Source organism: Rattus norvegicus, chromosome 10 (genome assembly GCF_021556685.1).
Source record: "Rattus norvegicus strain SHRSP/BbbUtx chromosome 10, alternate assembly SHRSP_T2T, whole genome shotgun sequence".
Classification (NCBI taxonomy): Eukaryota; Metazoa; Chordata; class Mammalia; order Rodentia; family Muridae; genus Rattus; species Rattus norvegicus.
Window position 1 is genome coordinate 8,328,768 of NC_141543.1, and position 21,459 is coordinate 8,350,226.

General features: G+C 38.5%; 1 protein-coding gene across 3 annotated transcripts in view; it reads left to right on the top strand.

Annotated features, from left to right (window-relative positions):
* The window catches only part of Potea (POTE ankyrin domain family member A), a 142,151-nt gene that overhangs the window by 112,579 nt on the left and 8,113 nt on the right, over positions 1-21,459 (top strand). For 2 of the 3 annotated variants that reach the window (XM_087574848.1, XM_087574850.1), the window contains 3 exons: positions 6,049-6,474; positions 8,758-9,006; positions 19,677-19,907. In XM_087574848.1, the coding sequence (XP_087430974.1) occupies positions 6,049-6,474; positions 8,758-9,006; positions 19,677-19,907 (906 nt within the window). The remainder of the gene's footprint in view (positions 1-6,048; positions 6,475-8,757; positions 9,007-19,676; positions 19,908-21,459) is intronic. The other variant, XM_087574849.1, reaches the window with a different exon arrangement.

Sequence of the window (21,459 nt, forward strand, 5' to 3'; positions counted from 1 at the left end):
AGTGAAAGGCTGGAAAACAACTTTCCAAGCAAATGGTCAGAAGAAGCAAGCTGGAGTAGCCATTCTAATATCAAATAAAATCAATTTTCAACTAAAATTCATCAAAAAAGATAAGGAAGGACACTTCATATTCATCAAAGGAAAAATCCACCAAGATGAACTCTCAATCCTAAATATCTATGCCCCAAATTCAAGGGCACCTTCATACGTAAAAGAAACCTTACTAAAGCTCAAAACACACATTGCACCTCGCACAATAATAGTAGGAGACTTCAACACCCCACTGTCATCAATGGACAGATCATGGAAACAGAAATTAAACAGAGACGTAGACAGACTAAGAGAAGTCATGAGCCCAATGGACTTAACAGATATTTATAGAACATTCTATCCTAAAGCAAAAGGATATACATTCTTCTCAGCTCCTCATGGTACTTTCTCCAAAATTGACCATATAATTGGTCAAAAAACGGGCCTCAACAGGTACAGAAAGATAGAAATAATCCCATGCGTGCTATCGGACCACCACAGCCTAAAACTGGTCTTCAATAACAATAAGGGAAGAATGCCCACATATACGTGGAAATTGAACAATGCTCTACTCAATGATAACCTGGTCAAGGAAGAAATAAAGAAAGAAATTAAAGACTTTTTAGAATTTAATGAAAATGAAGGTACAACATACCCAAACTTATGGGACACAATGAAAGCTGTGCTAAGAGGAAAACTCATAGCGCTGAGTGCCTGCAGAAAGAAACAGGAAAGAGCATATGTCAGCAGCTTGACAGCACACCTAAAAGCTCTAGAGCAAAAAGAAGCAAATACACCAAGGAGGAGTAGGAGGCAGGAAATAATCAAACTCAGAGCTGAAATCAACCAAGTAGAAACAAAAAGGACCATAGAAAGAATCAACAGAACCAAAAGTTGGTTCTTTGAGAAAATCAACAAGATAGATAAACCCTTAGTCAGACTAACGAGAGGACACAGAGAGTGTATCCAAATTAACAAAATCAGAAATGAAAAGGGAGACATAACTACAGAATCAGAAGAAATTAAAAAAATCATCAGATCTTACTATAAAAGCCTATATTCGACAAAACTTGAAAATCTGCAGGAAATGGACAATTTCCTAGACAGATACCAGGTACCGAAGTTAAATCAGGAACAGATAAACCAGTTAAACAACCCCATAACTCCTAAGGAAATAGAAGCAGTCATTAAAGGTCTCCCAACCAAAAAGAGCCCAGGTCCAGACGGGTTTAGTGCAGAATTCTATCAGACCTTCATAGAAGACCTCACACCAATATTATCCAAACTATTCCACAAAATTGAAACAGATGGAGCACTACCGAATTCCTTCTATGAAGCCAAAATTACTCTTATACCTAAACCACACAAAGACACAACAAAGAAAGAGAACTTCAGACCAATTTCCCTTATGAATATCGACGCAAAAATACTCAATAAAATTCTGGCAAACCGAATCCAAGAGCAGATCAAAACAATCATCCACCATGATCAAGTAGATTTCATCCCAGGCATGCAGGGATGGTTTAATATACGGAAAACCATCAACGTGATCCATTATATAAACAAACTGAAAGAACAAAACCACATGATCATTTCATTAGATGCTGAGAAAGCATTTGACAAAATTCAACACCGCTTCATTATAAAAGTCCTGGAAAGAATAGGAATTCAAGGCCCATACCTAAACATAGTAAAAGCCATATAGAGCAAACCAGTTGCTGACATTAAACTAAATGGAGAGAAACTTGAAGCAATCCCACTAAAATCAGGGACTAGACAAGGCTGCCCACTCTCTCCCTATTTTCTCAATATAGTTCTTGAAGTTCTAGCCAGAGCAATCAGACAACAAAAGGAGGTCAAGGGGATACAGATCGGAAAAGAAGAAGTCAAAATATCACTATTTGCAGATGATATGATAGTATATTTAAGTGATCCCAAAAGTTCCACCAGAGAATTACTAAAGCTGATAAACAACTTCAGCAAAGTGGCTGGGTATAAAATTAACTCAAATAAATCAGTAGCCTTCCTCTACACAAAAGAGAAACAAGCCGAGAAAGAAATTAGGGAAACGTCACCCTTCATAATAGACCCAAATAATATAAAGTACCTCGGTGTGACTTTAACCAAGCAAGTAAAAGATTTGTACAATAAGAACTTCAAGACCCTGAAGAAAGAAATTGAAGAAGTCCTCAGAAGATGGAAAGATCTCCCAAGCACATGGATTGGCAGGATTAATATAGTAAAAATGGCCATTCTACCAAAAGCGATCTACAGATTCAATGCAATCCCCATCAAAATACCAATCCAATTCTTCAAAGAGTTAGACAGAACAATTTGCAAATTCATCTGGAATAACAAAAAACCCAGGATAGCTAAAACTATCCTCAACAATAAAAGGACTTCAGGGGGAATCACTATCCCTGAACTCAAGCAGTATTACAGAGCAATAGTGATAAAAACTGCATGGTATTGGTACAGAGACAGACAGATAGACCAATGGAACAGAATTGAAGACCCAGAAATGAACCCACACACCTATGGGCACTTGATTTTTGACAAAGGAGCCAAAACCATCAAATGGAAAAAAGATAGCATTTTTAGCAAATGGTGCTGGTTCAACTGGAGGTCAACATGTAGAAGAATGCAGATCGATCCATGCTTATCACCATGTACAAAGCTTAAGTCCAAGTGGATCAAGGACCTCCACATCAAACCAGACACACTCAAACTAATAGAAGACAAACTAGGGCAGCATCTGGAACACATGGGCACTGGAAAAAATTTCCTGAACAAAACACCAATGGCTTATGCTCTAAGATCAAGAATCGACAAATGGGATCTCATAAAACTGCAAAGCTTCTGTAAGGCAAAGGACACTGTGGTTAGGACAAAACGACAACCAACAGATTGGGAAAAGATCTTTACCAATCCTACAACAGATAGAGGCCTTATATCCAAAATATACACAGAACTCAAGAAGTTAGACCGCAGGGAGACAAATAACCCTATTAAAAATGGGGTTCAGAGCTAAACAAAGAATTCACAGCTGAGGAATGCCGAATGGCCGAGAAACACCTAAAGAAATGTTCAACATCTTTAGTCATAAGGGAAATGCAAATCAAAACAACCCTGAGATTTCACCTCACACCTGTGAGAATGGCTAAGATCAAAAACTCAGGTGACAGCAGATGCTGGCGAAGATGCGGAGAAAGAGGAACACTCCTCCATTGTTGGTGGGATTGCAGACTGGTACAACCATTCTGGAAATCTGTCTGGAGATTCCTCAGAAAATTGGACATTGAACTGCCTGAGGATCCAGCTATACCTCTCTTGGGCATATACCCAAAAGATGTCCCAACATATAAAAAAGACACGTGCTCCACTATGTTCATCACAGCCTTATTTATAATAGCCAGAAGCTGGAAACAACCCAGATGCCCTTCAACAGAGGAATGGATACAGAAAATGTGGTACATCTACACAATGGAATATTACTCAGCTATCAAAAACAATGACTTTATGAAATTCGTATGCAAATGGTTGGAACTGGAAAATATCATCCTGAGTGAGGTAACCCAATCACAGAAAAACTCACATGGTATGCACTCATTGATAAGTGGCTATTAGCCCAAATGCTTGAATTACCCTAGATGCCTAGAACAAATGAAACTCAAGACGGATGATCAAAATGTCAATGCTTCACTCCTTCTTTAAAAGGGGAACAAGAATACCCTTGGCAGGGAATAGAGAGACAAAGACTAAAATAGAGGCAGAAGGAACACCCATTCAGAGCCTGCCCCATATGTGGCCCATACATATACAGCCATCCAATTAGACAAGATGGATGAAGCAAAGAAGTGCAGGCCGACAGGAGCCGGATGTAGATCTCTCCCGAGAGACACAGCCAGAATACAACAAACACAGAGGCGTTTGCCAGCAGCAAACCACTGAATTGAGAATAGGACCCCCGTTGAAGGAATCAGAGAAAGAACTGGAAGAGCTTGAAGGGGCTCGAGACCCCTTATGAACAACAATGCCAAGCAACCAGAGCTTCCAGGGACTAAGCCACTACCTAAAGACTATACATGGACTGACCCTGGACTCTGACCTCATAGGTAGCAATGAATATCCTAGTAAGAGCACCAGTGGAAGGGGAAGCCCTGGGTCCTGCTAAGACTGAACCCCCAGTGAACTAGATTGTTGGGGGGAGGGCGGCAAGCGGGGGAGGATGGGGAGGGGAACACACATAAAGAAGGGGAGGGGGGAGGGGGATGTTTGCCCGGAAACCAGGAAAGGGAATAACACTCAAAATGTATATAAGAAATACTCAAGTTAATAAAAAAAAAAAAGAAAAGAAAAGAAAAAAAGAGTAAAAAAATGAAAAAAAAAAGAAATAAAATGGATTTATTAAAACAGGCAACAATGATGCTCATTAGACACTTCAAGTTAGCAATCGTTAACAATACGAAGCCCATTGTCAAGAAGGGGTTAGCTCAGATTTGTTGACTTGTGAGATCCCATAAACTTTCAAATGTTACAGGTTATTTCCATCGAATAAATCTATTTTCATCACTAAAATAGAAATTCGCTATGCTTTTTTAATGGGTTTGCTGATTTGGCTTATAAATCACTTGCAAAATTCAAAGTTTACTAATGTCCAGAAAATATTTGTATGTAGAGTCTGGATTACAATATTTTAGATGTGAGGGGGTCTAAAAATCTTTGTGCTTGAGAATTTTTTTGTTATGTTAAAGTTATTCAATTCATTACTTTTGGTAATTTTTTAATCTTATAATCTTTATTATAAATCATCCAATATTGAGACCTTCTGTTATTTTAATTATGTTTTAGAAGCCCTTTAAAATAATGTTGATAATAAAATTTATAACTGGAAGAATGTTTCCAACGGTTTCATCAAAGCATTCACTTTCTCTAAGCAGCAACATCAAAATAAAAGTGGTTTTTGGTGAAGTCGCTTTCATTAGTGCCAATGGCCTTTGTTTGGTGGTGTTCAAACCACAAGTGCCCAAGATCTACTGTCCACTGGGACAGTGGTTCTTCACACACACCTTGAAACATGCCTTGCAATCGACTGTTTCAAGTCTTTTATGATTGAAGAGTAATATCTTCTTTACTCTCAAGCTATCTTATCATTTTTTGATGAAAATTTTAAGTCATTCCCTTCAAGTGAAAGTATGTCCTTAGTATTTTTTATGGCTTTTAAATGAGCGAAAACAAGAACGCTTACAGAAGTTCTTATTGAAACATGAGGCTGAAAGCCCAAATTTCAATTTAAAAGTAAATCACACTGCCAGTCTGAAGTCCCAGATGACCTTAAAAATATATTCAAAGTGAAAAATATCATTTTAGTGTTGCAGGGTTGATTTTTAAGACCTAGTTTTCAGTCTTGTCAGACTCTAATGGTTCAACCTACTGCAACAGTAGATTCACATAAAAGATTTATTTTTCAGACTAGTGTTTGGTTTATTGACTTTTTAAAATTTTTATTTTTCTTGGATATTTTATGCATTTACATTTCAAATGTTACCCCTTCTCCCTTCTACCCCTGCTCCCCCTGCTTCTATGAAGATGCTCCCACTCCCACCCACCTGCTCCCACCTCAACACCCTGGCATTCCCCTGCACTGGGGGAATGAGCCTTCACAGGACCACAGGATTTTCTTCCTATTGATGCTGGACAATGACATCCTCTATTTTTGGTAAATTTAACACACCACAAGATTTGTTTACTTCAAGCAGGGCTGAGAAAGCTTGCTGATTCATCATTTGTCTCCTACTCTTGGTGTAGATAATCATTTTCAGTTGCTGATGATAGCCCAGTGATTTGTGAGTAACCTAAGAAATGAAGAATTTTTGAAATGTACTTTCGACTTTCCCTTTCTGTTCCCTATAACCTGTAAGGACAAAATCATTTTGAAAACAAGTGTCGCAAAACAGTGACAACGACAAATCTGAGAATGAAGCCAAGCGAATTAATTTCCCTTCTTCTTCTTATCAGAAAATGACAGAGAAAAAGAAGGAACATGAAGGGAAAGATGCATACATGCATTCAAGACATTCTTCAGTCAAGAGGAATGAATACATAAAGGAGCAAGCTGACTGGCGCCATGAGCAACTGAAGGGACTCCTCAAGAATGACATAAAGGAAATACTGATGGAGCAATTGGCCACAGAGCAGGCAAGGATGAGGAAACTCCTTAGAGAGGATGTGAGGAAAACTAGTGAGCTACTCAGGAATGAATTAAGGCAAATGTGTGTTGAACAGGTGGCTCTTTTGCAAGCACACGTGACGGAGACACAGCAGGAGCAGGACCTCTTCAGAAGGGACTTAAAGGAGGTGGTTCACGAACAGAGTAAAAAGTCTATTATTTGTCCTAAAGAAAAGCCACTACCTGGTCCCTTTAAAGGAACTGCAGACTTACAGGTAGGTGGTCCTCAGTGGAATGGTCTGTGTTTGCTCAGCAGGGGAAAGATGCATTTGTGCACCTGAGCCTACAGTGCTGCAGAGAGTTCCCCTCCAGGCACCCAACCTTAATCATGTCCCAGCACCTCATGTTCTCATTTCCAAGAATACGCTGAGCAATTTTCAGTGTCCATGAAATATGACAATAACAGATTAGGAAGTGAGCATGATGTTAACCCAAATGCACACATTTCTCATCAAGGATGTAAAATAAGGAATAATAACAAACCAGACAGTAGATATAGCTGTCAGGAAAGAAGAGACTTGTTAGACATGGAAGTGGTAAGTGTACAAACAAACATAGAATTAGAAGTATGCAGTAAGTGCATGCTAAAGTCTAAGAAAATGAGACATCATTTTACATATTTCAAAAAAAAAATCATATGACTAAAATACAACCATACTCTATAGCAACAAATGCAGACAGATTATAGAGTTGCATGAAATAATTCTAAGTTATATCTTCCCTCTTGCTTATGTTAAATGTTTCTGACTTCTGTGTATATTTGCATTTTTTGCATTTTACATTACAGGTTTAGTATAGACACTTACAAATGTTTATCTTCTTTTTCTTTTCAAAGTGTATGGTAGGTTTTTCCACTGATTATTTGCTTAACATCCCAATCGCAGTTTCTTCTCCTTCCTCTCCTCTCAGTCCCTTTCTCACATCTCCCTTCCCTCAGTCTTGCACTTTTTTTGTCCTCAGAGAAGGAGAGCCCTTCTGTTAATATCAAGCAGGTTGGTATATCAAGTCACAGTAGGCTGAGGGACATCTATTGAGGCTAGACAAGGCAGCCCAGTTAGGAGAAATTGAATCGTCACCAATGTTTAGAAAGAGAGTCTGACTTTCCAGAATATGACCTTTGAAGTTAGAGTCACTCTATTTACTGGTTGTATTGTCACAAGTGGACAGTAGACAGTACTAGAACTTGATGTAGCACAAATCGTCCTGTGCTACATGGTCACAGCATGCAGTTTGAAATAAAATTCTGTGTTTGTTGTGCCTACGGCTTGATTCCTCGTGAAAGGGACATGAATTTGTTGATCTCTTCTCCCTCACCTTTTAAAAAAAGCTTTACACTGATGCTGAAATATTTTTTCAGAACAGACTTGATCTTTCTTACACTTTTTGTTTCTATTGTTTGTTAATTTGTCTGTCTCTGAATAATAGGCATACATGGCTTTATTCATCATTACCCCAAAGTTTTCTTTTTTACAAACTGCTTCTTCACTCTCTCAGATGCAGCTGAATTCATACAGTCATGTGTCTCTAGCTGTTTGACACACTAAATAGAACTCCATTCTACTGTTTGTGACTTCAAACCAGTCTAATATGTGCTATTTAAGATGAAATATGACTCCCCCAACAGCACTTTATAAAGTGTTGTAAACATGGAAAAATTAAAAAATAGTTAAGCTAAGTTTTTAACTGAAGAAAAATCTTACATGATACTTTAAAAAATCATTTTCTTCTGTTTATATATGTAATTAAAAGTCTGGGGGGGTTGGCGGGGGGGACTTCCGTGTGGAGATGGGTGGGGGCAGGGAGGAGGTATGGCATGTGGAACAGTTGGAGGGTGGACTGGGAGGGGAATGAAATGTGGAGTGTAAAAAAAACAAGATTAAATAAAAAGAAGGAAAAAGAATCCTGAGATCAGAACACTTAATGGTAAATTAAACAACTCTACCCCATGCTGGATTTTAAAAAAAAAAAAAAAGGTAATTAAATTGTGCTATGTGCTAACAGTATAAAGTAAAAACATATTATCGTATTGATGTTTATCAAGAAAAAGTCATTAATTTGAGACACCATTATCATTAATTTGAGAAAGAGAATTATAGTTTAATAAACACTCCTAAGGGGCAATATTACAAGTTCTCTGATGAGAGAGGTAGGTGAGGTCAAATCTTTGGATGTGAGAATTGTTTATTCATGTTAAATCTCATCTAATTCATGTTTTTTGATATGTCACACATCATAACATTGGTTTACTACAACACTGACACAATTAAGGCCACAGGTTAATGATTTTTAGTTCATTCTAGAATAGGTTAAGTCATGTGACTTAAGACCACCTGAGTGTATTTTAAAAAGTTTAAGTGTTAAAAATTAAATACTTATAACTTTTTCTGGGTCTATACCCTGTGACTTTTAAAAACAGTAATTTAAAAAACAATCACCTCAAGAAAAAGAACTTCTGCTGGGAAACCAAGCAAATTAACCCTCCATCTTTTCTCCTGCAGAGAACATCTCTACAACAAAAAGTAAAGAAAAAATATGGAGACGACCATGACGGTTTCCCTTCACATTCAGAAGAGTCCTTGATGCAAACTGATGAGGGCAGGCAGAGTGATTCCCATTGTATGCCTCTAAACAAATTCATCAAAGAAGAATTAAAAGAAGCATTTTGTGAAATATTTGAAAGAAATAAATACGACACCTCTTTGAAGAAAGAGCTACCTCATGTCTCTAAAGAAAGAAAACAGCTAAGGGTAAATTCCTCTCATTTTAAATGCAATACATTTCATGTGTTCTGGGAGATGCATCTGTGAGCCCTTGTCTGCAGTGCTGCAGAGCTTCTAGACAACAGGACTACAGCCTTGCATTTGCCATGCACTTTGCCATTCCCAAGACTGTTTCAGGAATTTCCAACCTCAATAAACCCATATAAAACCCCTACAATCCAGTTATTATAATTATAAGTTATATGCCTAGATTCAGCAGATCTCAAACCCAGTTGCACCTTTCTCTTCCACTGCCTAATCACATGCTCTAGCCTTTATTGTCCAGTCAAAATGGGGAGAAGGGTCATAGGAGATCACCTGAGTACATGCTTTTTGGGGCAAACCCCTGTGGAGGAAACAGAATTAACATCAGAATACAAATAGCATCCGGATAACCCACTACATAGAACCCTCACATTCTTCTTCTCAAGTTTAAATGAAAAATATTGGGCTATAAAAATATGACAAATGTGCCTTTAAGATAGATGAAAATATTTTTATATAAAGATAGTATAGAAAAATAATGATAAAGCCATTACAGGATTTGCAGTTCAATGAAAAGAACAAATATGCTTGCTATGCAAATATCACCATAAGTCAAATATAAAATGACCTGGAAATTGAATATTAGATATGTGCCTAAGTCTAGTACACCAAAAGGACTGTGGCTCACATAATTCAAATATAGAAATCATGATATTGTTTTCAGCTGTGCCTTTTCTCTTAATTTAATTTTTAATTTAATTTTTTTACTTATTCACTCTACAGCTCACTCATTGCCCCCCTCCTAGATCACCCACTCCCACAATCTTTCCCCCTTCCGCATCCCCTTCTCTTCTGGACAGTGCCCCCCTAGGTATCCCTGCTCCCAGCCTGACACTTCAAATCTCCAGGAAAGGTGCCTCCACTTCCACTGAGGTCAGAAAAGGCAGCCCAGCTAGAAGAACATAATCACACATGCAGGCAACCGCTTTGGAATAGCCCCTGTTCCTGTTTTTTGGGACCCACATAAAGATCGAGCTGCACTTCTGCTACATATGACTTGTGAGGCCTAGTTTCAGCCTGTGTATAGTCTTTGTTTGGTGATTCATACTCTGAGAGCTTCAAGGGTCCAGGTTAGTTGACTCTGTTGGTCTTCTTGTGGAGTTTTATACCCTTTGGGGCCCACAATCCTTCCTCCTATTCTTCCATAAGAATCCCAAGCTCCATCCACTTTTTGGTTGTGGGTGTCTGTATCTGTCTGAGTCAGCTGCTGGGTGGAGCCTCTCAGAGGACAAATTGTTCCTGTCTGCAAGCGTAACAGAGTATCTTTAATAGTGCTATGGATTGGTGCTTGCCCATGGGATGGGTCTCAAGTTGGGCCAGTTATTGGTTGGCCATTAACTTCGTCTCTGCTCCCTCCCCCATGTCTGCATTCTCATAGACAGGATAAATTTTAGGTTGCAAGTTTTGTGGGTGGTAGATGTGACTATTTCATTGGGGTTCCTGTCTGGCTATAGGAGTTGGCCTCTTCAGGTTCCATACCCTAATGTCACTCCCAAAATGTCTTGGGTGCTTCCTTTGTACCAGGCAATGTCTTCTCCTGGAGATGCCTCTACGATTCGATCATCATGAGTTGTGATTTTAAATCAAAATCTTGCTTTTCTGGTGTCTTGGTATATTCAGGCTTGCTATGGTGTGGGAACTGGGTTCTGATGATGCCAAGTGGCCTTGGTTTCTGTTGCTTAGGTTCTTGCTCCGGCCTCTCTCCATCTGCTTCTATGTGGTGTTAGCTGGTCTTGGCGTCTCTGACAGTGGCTTGACCCTTCTGTAAGCCTGTGTGTCAGCACTGCTGGGGATCAGCTCTATCTCAGAGGTATCTGGGTACAGAGAGCTGCGGCACAGGGTCAGCTCAGGGTTCAGACAGAAACCGGAAGGATTCTGTCCCAGACTCCTCCTCAGTTTTGTGTTCTGAGATTTCCAGGAAGGTTCCTCTTGGGCCAGGAATATGAGTAAAAGTTGTGGTTTCACCTGTGCTCTGTGTTTGCACTTCTGTAAGGCTAGCTCTCTCCCAGCGGGATCTGGGTTCAGTTCGCTATGGTACAGGGTCAGCTCAGGGTGCAGACTGAAACTGGAAGGTTTCTGTTCCAGACTGATCCTTGATTCTTTTGTCCTGAGGGCTCCAGGTTGGTCCCTCAGAACAGAAGTGGTGGTCTCACCTTTGGTCTTAGCTGTGTCAGAACTCCTGGGAGATCAGTTTTCTCCAAGCTGGATTGGGTACAAAGAGCTGTGGCACAGTATCAGCTCCAGGCACAGGCAGAAACCGGAAGGATCATGTCCCACACTGCTCCTTGATTCCTGTGTCCAGAGGGCTTCCTAAGGGTTCCTCTTCAGCCAGGAATGTGTGCAGAAACGATGGTTATCACCTGTGTTTTGGATGTGTTAGCACTTCTGAGAGATCAGCTTTCCCCCAGCAGGATCTAGGTACCGAGAGCTGTGACACAGGGTCAACTCTGGGTGCAGACAGAAACTGGAAGCTCTCTTCTTTCATTACTGATTTTGTTTATTTGGATGCTATCTTTTAGTTAGTTTGGCAAAGATTTTGTCTATCTTGTCGGTTTTCTCAAAGAGCCAGTTTTTGGTTTTGTTGATTCTTATATTGGTTGTTTGTTTGTTTGTTTCTAACTGATTTCAGCCATGATTTTGGTTATTTCCTGACTTCTACTTCTCTTTTGTGTGCTTGCTTCTGTTTTTTTCCCTAGAGTTTTCAGGTGTGCTTTTAAATTGCTCATATGAGGACTTTCTAATTTCTTTATGGACTCACTGATTGCTTTGAACTTTCCTCTTAGTACCTCTTTCTATGCAACACATAAACATGGGTATGTTGTGTCATAATTTTCATTGAATTCTAGAAAGTGTTTAATTTCTTTCTTTCTTCTTCCCTGACCCAGAGATCAGAGAAGTGTTCAATTTTCAAAAGTGTGTAGGCTTTCCATTGGTTTTGTTTTTGTTGAAGTCCAAGTTTAATCTATGGTGGTCTGATAAGACACAAGGCCTTATTTCAATTTTCTTGTATCTATTGAGTTGTACTGCATATAGTAGAGGATTTTTAGAGTTTGCCAGACTCTTCTTGCTTTTAGAGTCTCTGTTGAGAATTTTGGCGTAATTTTTATAGATCTGCCTTTGTATGTGACCTGGCTGTTTTCCCTTTGTGCTTTGAATATTCTCTTTGTTCTGTAGATTTTGTGTTTTGATTATTATGTGCCAGGTGGATTTTATTTTCTGGGCAAGTCTCACTGGTGTTCTATAAGCCACATTTACATTTACAAGTCTCACTGGTGTTCTATAAGCCACATTTACATTTACAGGTATCTCTTTCTTTAGGTTGGCAATGCTTTCTTCTATGATTTTGCTGAGATTATTTTCTGGGCCTTGGGCCTGGGACTCTCCGCCTTCTATTGCTATTATTCTTAGGTTAGGTCTTTTCATGGTACCCCAGGTTTCCTGGATGTTGTGTCGGGAACTTTTTGGTTTTAATATTTTCTTTTACCAGCATATCAATTCTTTCTATTTTATCTTCTATGCCTGAGATTCTCTCTTCCGTCTCCTATATTCTGTTGGTGATGCTTGCATTAATTGTTTCTGTTCTCTTCCCTAGGCTTTCCATTTTTAGGAATTCCTCAGTTTGCATTTTCTTGCCTCTATTGCTTCTATTTCTACTTTCAGGTCTTGCATGGTTTTATTCATGTTCTTCACCTACTTAATTGTATTTTCCTGTATTCTTGGGTTGTGTGGTTCTGTTCCTGTAGTTCTGTATGGTTCAGGAGTCTCAGTTATGATGAAAGTGAGCAGAGAGGTGTCAGGAGAATGGATGTCCCCTGTGATTTCAGGCTGCTCAGAGCAGCTTAGCTTGGTCCAGAGACCTCAAAGAGCAGGGAATATAGGTGGTATGTGAGACACTTCCCTGTATAGTTCAGGAGTCTGATGGAGGTGGAAGAGAGGTAGCAGGAGAATGGAGGTAACTTTGGGACGTCAGTCTGCTTAGGGTAGGTTTGCGTGGCCCAGAGGGCTCGGCCAGCAAGAGAGATGGGTGGAGTAAGGAAGCTTGCCTGTATTACTCAGGAGTCTGATGCAGGTTTAGGAGATGCAGCAGGAGAATTGAGGTCCCCGTGGGATGTCAGGCTGCTCAGGGCAGCTTTTCTTGGCCCAGAGGGATCAGCTAGCAAGGAAGATGGGTGACTAAAGGAAGCTTTCTTGTATGGTACTGGAGACTGATGGAGGTGGGAGAGAGATAGCCAGAGAATTGAAGTCTGCCTGGGATGTCAGGCTGCCAGGGTAGCTTGGATTGGCCAATCCTGTGATTTTAAAAACAAAATATGATTCCAATGAAAAGCCCACATTAGCAGGTGACTGGCTCCCCTAGCATTTCTGCCTTACATTTAAAATATTTCAGAATATTGCAGTTTTTAATATGAATTATATTTACAAATGTAGTACATATTTATAATCATAACAAGCACATATTTAAAATAAGGTATTTTATTTACAAGCCAAATGGCTAGAATGAGCAGATCTAGGGCTATATTAACTTACTCTCCAGCTATAAATCCCCTTATTACTTGCCATTTCTCCTGGCCCTGTGGTTCTGGTCCATGGCATCCCCCCCCCCCTTCTTCTTCTCCCCCGTCTCTCTACCTATAACCTCCTCTCATGAACCTCCAGTCCCACTTTTCTCTCTCTACTGCCCAATTACAATTACAGGCTCTAGCATTTTATTGACCAGTTAAATTGGGGAGATGGATCACATTGCAACTCTTGGGTACCTGAGGAATCCCTCATGGAGGGGCTCCACAGTTTGAGGAACCAGTATTTTGCATTAGAATACAAGGAGCATAAGACCAATGCATTATATACCAATGTTTATCTTCTTGAATTCATATATATATATATATATATATATATGCCACATCTACTTCTATCTTTCTATCTATCTATCTATCTACTTATCTGTGTATCTCTATCTCTAATCTATATTTTTATCTATCTACATTTATATCTATATCTATGTCTATGTTGATATCGATGTATGTATGTATGTATGTATGTATGTATGTATGTATGTATGTATGTATTATGGGCTACATCCTCCTATCCACACAGTTGTATCTTCTGAGGTCTATGGTTGTCTAAATTTCAGATTACAAACTAACAATATCCTTGACCATTCCCTACTTTCTTGACTGATCATTGCTCTGTCAGCTTCTTTCTCTATTTGAGTAAATAGAAGCTGGTAAATCTAGTCCTACTTCAAAGCACCAACTAGTTACCAAGTTCTAGTTTTAAAGTGTTTTAATCTGGAGAAAACAGAGTCATTTAATGACATTAGGATTCACACAATAGCATTTACCTTATTATGCTGAAGAAACAGTTAAAGATCATCAGGTACATTGCTCATTAGCTCATGTGGACACTATCTCAGATGACTCAATGCAGATATACTGTGTGCAGGTCACTGTAATGGTATACAATCTGAAGTACAATTTAGACCCTGTTGTACCTGCCAGTTAATGTCCCTTGGTCTCCATAGTCATCTAATTATTTATACCTTTTTTAGGTGCCCTCTAGTTTTAATTTGACAACCTCCTTTCATTGAAATATGACATGCAAAAAAAGGTACTCTCCTAACAACTGATCACATTTTTGTGTGGCAGAAACAGAGAAGACATGGGTTTGGTGCATATGCCTGCCCCGCCATGTACTTATAGCGCTCTGTAAGCCGTAAGAGCTACTTCTTTGCCGGGGACTTTGCTATGGTGGACACCAGAGTAAAACACTGGTTGCACAATAACTAGTTCTATTCCTTATATTTACAATTGGTATACCAATAAATGTAAATTAACACTACTTCAGATAAGACACACACACTAGTTATAAGTAGATGTAAAAACCGAAACTCTCTAGGAAGAACTAAAACCGTGTTTTTTATTCAGTTCCTATTTTTTCATTTGCCCTCATGTTTTACTGTTCCTGATAGTGTCTGTGTCATGTAAAACTGTTTTTTTACCCTCTTACTCTCTATATCTTTTTTCTTTCTTTATATTTTTTTCTTTTACTGGATATGTTTTTATTTACATTTCAAATGCTATCTCTTTCCTGGTTTTCCTGACATAAGCACCCTATTCCGTCTCCCCCCCCCTTCTTCAATAAGAGTGCCCCCCCAGTAACCTCCCTTACCAACTCATCCTTGACATTCCCCTGCACTGCGGTCCAACCTTGGCAGTAACAAGGGCTTTGCCTTCTACTGGTGCCCAACAAGGCTATTCTCTGCTACATAAGAAGTTGGAGTCATGGGTCAGTCCATGTATAGTCTTTGTGTAGTGGGAGCTCTGCTTGGTTGGCATTGTTGTTCTTACTGGGTTGCAAGTCTCTTCAGCTCTTTCAATCCTTTCTCTGATTCCTCTAATGGGGATCCCATTCTCAGTTCAGTGGTTTGCTGCTAGCGTTCACCTCTGTATTTGACATGCTCTGGCTGTGTCTTTCAGGAGAGATCTATATCCAGTTCCTGTCAGCATGCACTTCTTAGCTTCATCAATCTTACCTAGTTTTGGTGGCCACATGTGGGGCAGGCTCTGAATGGCCCTTCTTTCAGTGTCTGCTCCAAACTCTGCCTCCATATCCCCTCCTATGACTATTTTTGTTCCCCCTTTTAAGAAGGGGTAAAACATCCACACTTCAGTCATCCTTCTTCTTGAGTTTCATGTGGTCTATGGATTGTATCTTGGGTAATTTGAGCTTTTGGGCTAATATCTACTTATCAGTGAGTACATGTGTGGTTTTCTGTAATTGGGTTACCTCACTCAGGATGATATTTTCTAGTTCCATCCATTTGCCTATGAATTTCATGAAGTCATTGTTTTTGATAACTGAGTACTACTCCATTGTGTAAATGTACCACATTTTCTGTATTATTACATTGTTGAAGGGCATCTGGGTTCTTTCCAGTGTCTGGCTATTATAAATAAGGCTGCTATGAACATAGTGGAGCATGTGTCTTTGTTGTATGTTGGAACATCATTTGGGTGTATGCCCAGGAGAGGTATAGCTGGGTCCTCAGGTAATACAATGTCCAATTTTATGGACATTCCAATGGAACTTCCAGACTGATTTCCAGAGTGGTTGTACCAGTTTACAATCCCACCACCAATGGAGGAGTGTTCCTCTTTCTCCACATCCTCACCAGCATCTGTTGTCATCTGAGGTTTTTATCTTAGCCATCCTGACTGGTGTGAGGTGGAATCTCAGGGTTGTTTTGATTTCCATTTCCTTGATAAATAAGGATGTTGAGCATTTCTTTAGGTGCTTCTCAGCCATTCGATATTCCTCAGCTGAGAATTCTTTGTTTAGTTCTATACCCCATTTTTAATAGGGTTATTTGGCTCTCTTGAATCTAATTTCTTGAGTTCTTTGTATATTCTGGATATTAGCCCTCATCAGATGTAGGATTGGTAAAGACCTTTTTCCAATATGTTGGTTGCCGTTTTGTCCAAATGACAGTGTCCTTTGACTTACAGAAGTTTGCTCTTTTATGAGGTCCCATTTGTCAGTTCCTGATCTTAGAGCATTAAGCATTGGTGTTTTATTCAGGAAATTTTCCCCAATGACCATGTGATCGAGACTCTTCCCCACTTTTCTTCTATTAGTTTAAGTGTATCTGATTTAATGTGGAGGTCCTTGATCCACTTGGACTTAAGCTTTGTACAGGGTGATAAAAATTGATTGATTTTCATTCTTCTACATGCTGACCTCCAGTTCAACCAGCACCATTTGTTGAAAATGCTACCTTTTTTTCCACTGGATGGTTTTAGCTCCTTTGTCAAAGATCAAGTGACTACAGGTGTCTGGGTTCATTTCTGGGTCTTCAATTCTGTTCCACTGATCTACCTGCCTGTCTCTGTGCAAATACCATACAGATTTTTATGACTATTGCTCTGTAATACTGCTTGAAGTCAGGGATGTGATTCCCCCAGAAGTTCTCTTATTGTTGAGTATAGTTTTTGCTCTCCTGGGTTTTTTGTTATTCCAAATGAATTTGCAAATTGCTCTTTCTAACTCTATGAAGAATTGAGTTGTAATTTTGATGGGATTGCATTGAATCTGTAGATTGCTTTTGGGAAAATTGCCATTTTTTGATATATTAATCCTGCCAATCCATGAGCATGGGAGGTCTTTCCATATTCTGAGACCTTCAATTTCTTTCTTCAGAGATTTGAAGTTCTTGTCATACAGATCTTTTACTTGCTTGGTTAGAGTTACACCAAGGTATTTTATATTATTTGGGATAATTGTGAAGGGTTTCATTTCCCTAATTTCTTTCTCAACCTGTTTATCTTTTGATTAGAGGAAGGCTACTGATTTGTTTGAGTTAATTTTATACCCAGCCATTTTGCTGCAGTTGTTTATCAGGCTTAGTAGTTCTTTGGTGGAACTTTTGCAGTCACTTAAGTATACTATCTTATCATCTGCAAATAGTGATATTTTGACCTTCCAATCTGTATCCCTTTGTCCTCCTTTTGTTGTCTGATTGCTCTGGCTAGGACTTTGAGTACATATTGAATAAGTAGGGAGAGAGTAGGCAGCCTTGTCTAGTTTCTGATTTTATTGGGATTGTTTCAAGTTTCTCTCTGTTTAGTTTGATGTTGGCTACTGGTTTGCTGTATATTGCTTTTACTCTGTTTAGATATGGGTATTGAATTCCAGCTCTTTCCAGGACTTTTATCATGAAGTGGTGTTAAATTTTGTCAAATGCTTTCTCAGCATCTAATGAAATGATCATGTGGCTTTTTTCTTTGAGTTTGTTTATATAGTTGATTACATTGTTGGCTTTCCATATATTGAACCATCCCTGTCTCCCTGGGAAAAAGCCTACTTGATCACGACAGATGACTGTTTTAATGTGTTCTTAGATACAGTTTGCGAGAATTTTATTGAGTATTTTGAGTCAATATTCATAAGGGAAATTGGTCTGAAGTTCTCTTTCTTTGTTGGGTCTTTGTGTGGTTTAGATATAAGCATAATTGTGGATTCTTAGAAGGAATTGGGTGGTGCTCTGTCTATTTTTATTTTGTGGAATAGTTTGGACAGTATTGGTATGAAGTCTTCTAGAGGTCTGATAGAATTCTGCACTAAGACCATCTGTCCTGGGCTCTTTTTGGTTGGGAGACTTTTAATAACTGCTTCTATTTCTTTAGGAGTTATGAGGTTGTCTAGATGGTGTGTCTGTTCCTTATTTAATTTTGGTACCTGGTATTTGTCTAGAAAATTTGCCATCTCATTCAGATATCCCTGTTTTGTTGAATATAGGCTTTTGTAGTAGGATCGGATGATTTTTTTAATTTCTTCGTATTCTGTTATGTCTCCCTTTTCATTTCTGATTTTGTTAATTTGCATATTCTCTCCATGCCCTCTGGTTAGTCTGGCAAAAGATTGATCTATCTTGTTGATTTTCTCAAAGAACCAGCTCCTGGATTTTTTTTAATTATTATTATTCTTTGTATAGTTCTTGTTGTTTCTACTTGGTTGATTTCAGCCCTGAGTTTGATTATTTCCTGACTTCTACTCCTTTTGGGTGTATTTGCTACTTTTTGTTCTTTTTGTGCTTTTAGGTGTTCTGTGAAGCTTCTAATGTATGCTCTCCCCTGTTTCTTTTTTGGAGGCACTCAGAGCTATGCTTTTTCTTCTTAGTACTGCTTTCATTTTGTCCCTTAAATTTGGGTATGTTGTTCCTTCATTTTCATTAAATTCTAAAAAGTCTTTAATTTCTTTCCTCATTTCTTCCTTGAGTAGGTTGTTGTTGAGTGGAGCGTTGTTCAGCTTCCATGTACGTGTGTGCTTTCTGTCGTTATTGCTGTTATTGAAAACCAGCCTTAGACCATGGTGATCTGATAGGATGCGTGGGATTATTTCTATCTTCCTGTATCTGTTGAGGCCTGTTTTGTGGCTGATTTATATGGTTAATTTTGGAGAAGGTACCATGAGGTGGTGAGAAGAATGTATATTCTTTTGTTTTAGAATGAAATGTTCTATAAATATCTGTTAAGTCCTTTTGTTTCATAACTTCTGTTAGTTTCTCTTTGTCTCTGTTTAGTTTCTCTTTCCATGATCTGTCCACTGATGAGAGTAGGGTTTGGAAGTCTCCTACTATTATTGTGTGAGGTGCAATGTGTGGTAAGGTTTCCTTTATGAAAGTAGGTGCCCTTGCATTTGGAGCATATATATTTAGGATTGAGAGTTCATTTTGGTGGATTTTTCCATTGATGAATATGAAGTGTCCTCCGTATCTTTTTTTGATGACTTTTGGTTGAAGTCTACTTATACCTTTCTATGTAGTAGTTTCCTGTGGCCATTTACCACCTGTTTTTTCATCTTAGAAGCAGATTCATTTTCTAATTTATATTTGTTAATGTTCATTACTCACTATTCCTTGTAAGTATAAACTACACAGTATACAACATAATGTAAAATTTAGCAACTTATTTTGCTTTTTGATGATGTTTAGCAATTGACTGATACATAATAACTAGCTGCTCCTTTTTTTAATCCATATAATGTAATATGTAAGGTCTGAGTCATTTTGCAAACAAGCCCCCGCAACATGAAACATTCCACTTTCTCATCTTCAGAAAATACCTAAGGAACAACAGCTAAAGAATAAATATGACAGCAAATCCCGACAGCCTGGTGAGCAGGTTTCTGCCAAGACAGCAAAGGAAGTAGAGTGTGTACATCTTAAAGAAATTGATAAAAAAGATTTCAAAGTGAAAATTTGTGAAGTTCTTGAACAACAGGAAAACAATGTTTGTCCTAAGGAAGAAGGAATACATCACATTTTTAAAGGAAAAACAAGAGTTAAGGTAACTTAATTTACAAAACTATATATTTAATTTGCGTGCAAAGATGCATCTGTGAGCCCATGTCTGCAGTGTTACGTTGTTTAGACAATAGGACCCCAGCTTTGCCACATCCTCCTTTACACTCTCAGTTCCAGCTGCATCCTTCTCACTGCTCCTTCAAATTCTATGTGAAAACAAATTAGACTATGAATGTAAAGAACCTGAAAGTTACAAACTCCTTATACAAATGGGGACAGTTCCTTTAAAGTGATAAATAAAAGTAACAATAACAGGGATGATGATAAAAGACTTCTAAAGCAGTTACAGTTGAAATGAGAGGAACTAACATGTTTGACATGCAAATGAGTACATCATAAATAAAAACATAATTAACCGTAGAAAACCATAAGAGCAGTAGTACCTGTAATTCAAAGATTATAAAACAGCATGTGAGTCTATTGGAAAGCGCTATGTCACTGGTAACTTGATCTGTGGCTCTCCTGCCTTTGGAATTTCATATGTAATATTTCAGAATTCTGTGTAAGTTTGCAGTTTAAATAATTTTGCAAATATTTATGTACTTAAGTCCATATACTTTTTCCATGTACGTACACCCCCTTCTATTCTAGTGATTTGGTTCTTTCAAGTCCTATGCTTCAAATTTTATAGGACAAACTGAAGACAATGTACGTATGTCTGTTTATTATTCTACTCTGTTAGCTGTTGTCTCCGTTTTATTTAATAACATCACATATAATCAAATAATGACATATAAATTGTTTTGAAATACTGATATTGGGGCAGTTTTGGGCTCCACCTATTTTCCTTAACCCAGTCACTAAGTTCTTTGTTTGTACTCTGTCTCTGTTGAAAAAGAGAACATTATTTTTTAACTAATTTATTTTAATGTTTGAAAAATGTTATAAATTCATAATCAGATCCACCCACACTTTATTCCCCTCCAAATCTTCCCTACTTGCCACCAACACTATTCCTTTTCAAATTCATCTTTTCTTAAAAACATGGAGTCCACTTACAAGTGCAGATGCTGGAAAATTACTGGTTCATGAATAGCCTCTCAGGATTGCATCTTGGAAGAAGGCTGTCTTCTTCCCTTAGCAGCCATCAGTTGCCTATAGCTACTTACCTAGGGGTGAGACTTAATGAGCCTCTCCCTTAGTAATGCTGGAGTGTTGGTTGGCCATATCAGTTTTCATTCTGAATATGTTTTCTACCCATTTGTATAATGTCCCCAAATGATACATGTATCTTCAAATTTAAGACATCTGAATAAAGATTGGCATTATTAACAATGTGTCAGTAATAGACATTAAGTCAGGTTGAACTAAAAAGAGCATTTCCAGGGGTTAAATTTGTAGATCCCTCTTACCAGTCACTCAGGGCCGTTTTAGGGAATTTTGTCTACTTAGTGGTCTCTAGACAAACATTTTCTTTGTCTACGTTGAGAGAGAGAGAGAGAGAGAGAGAGAGAGAGAGAGAGAGAGAGAGAGAGAAGAAGAAGAAGAAGAAGAAGAAGGAGGAGGAGGAGGAGGAGGAGGAGAAGGCATAAAAC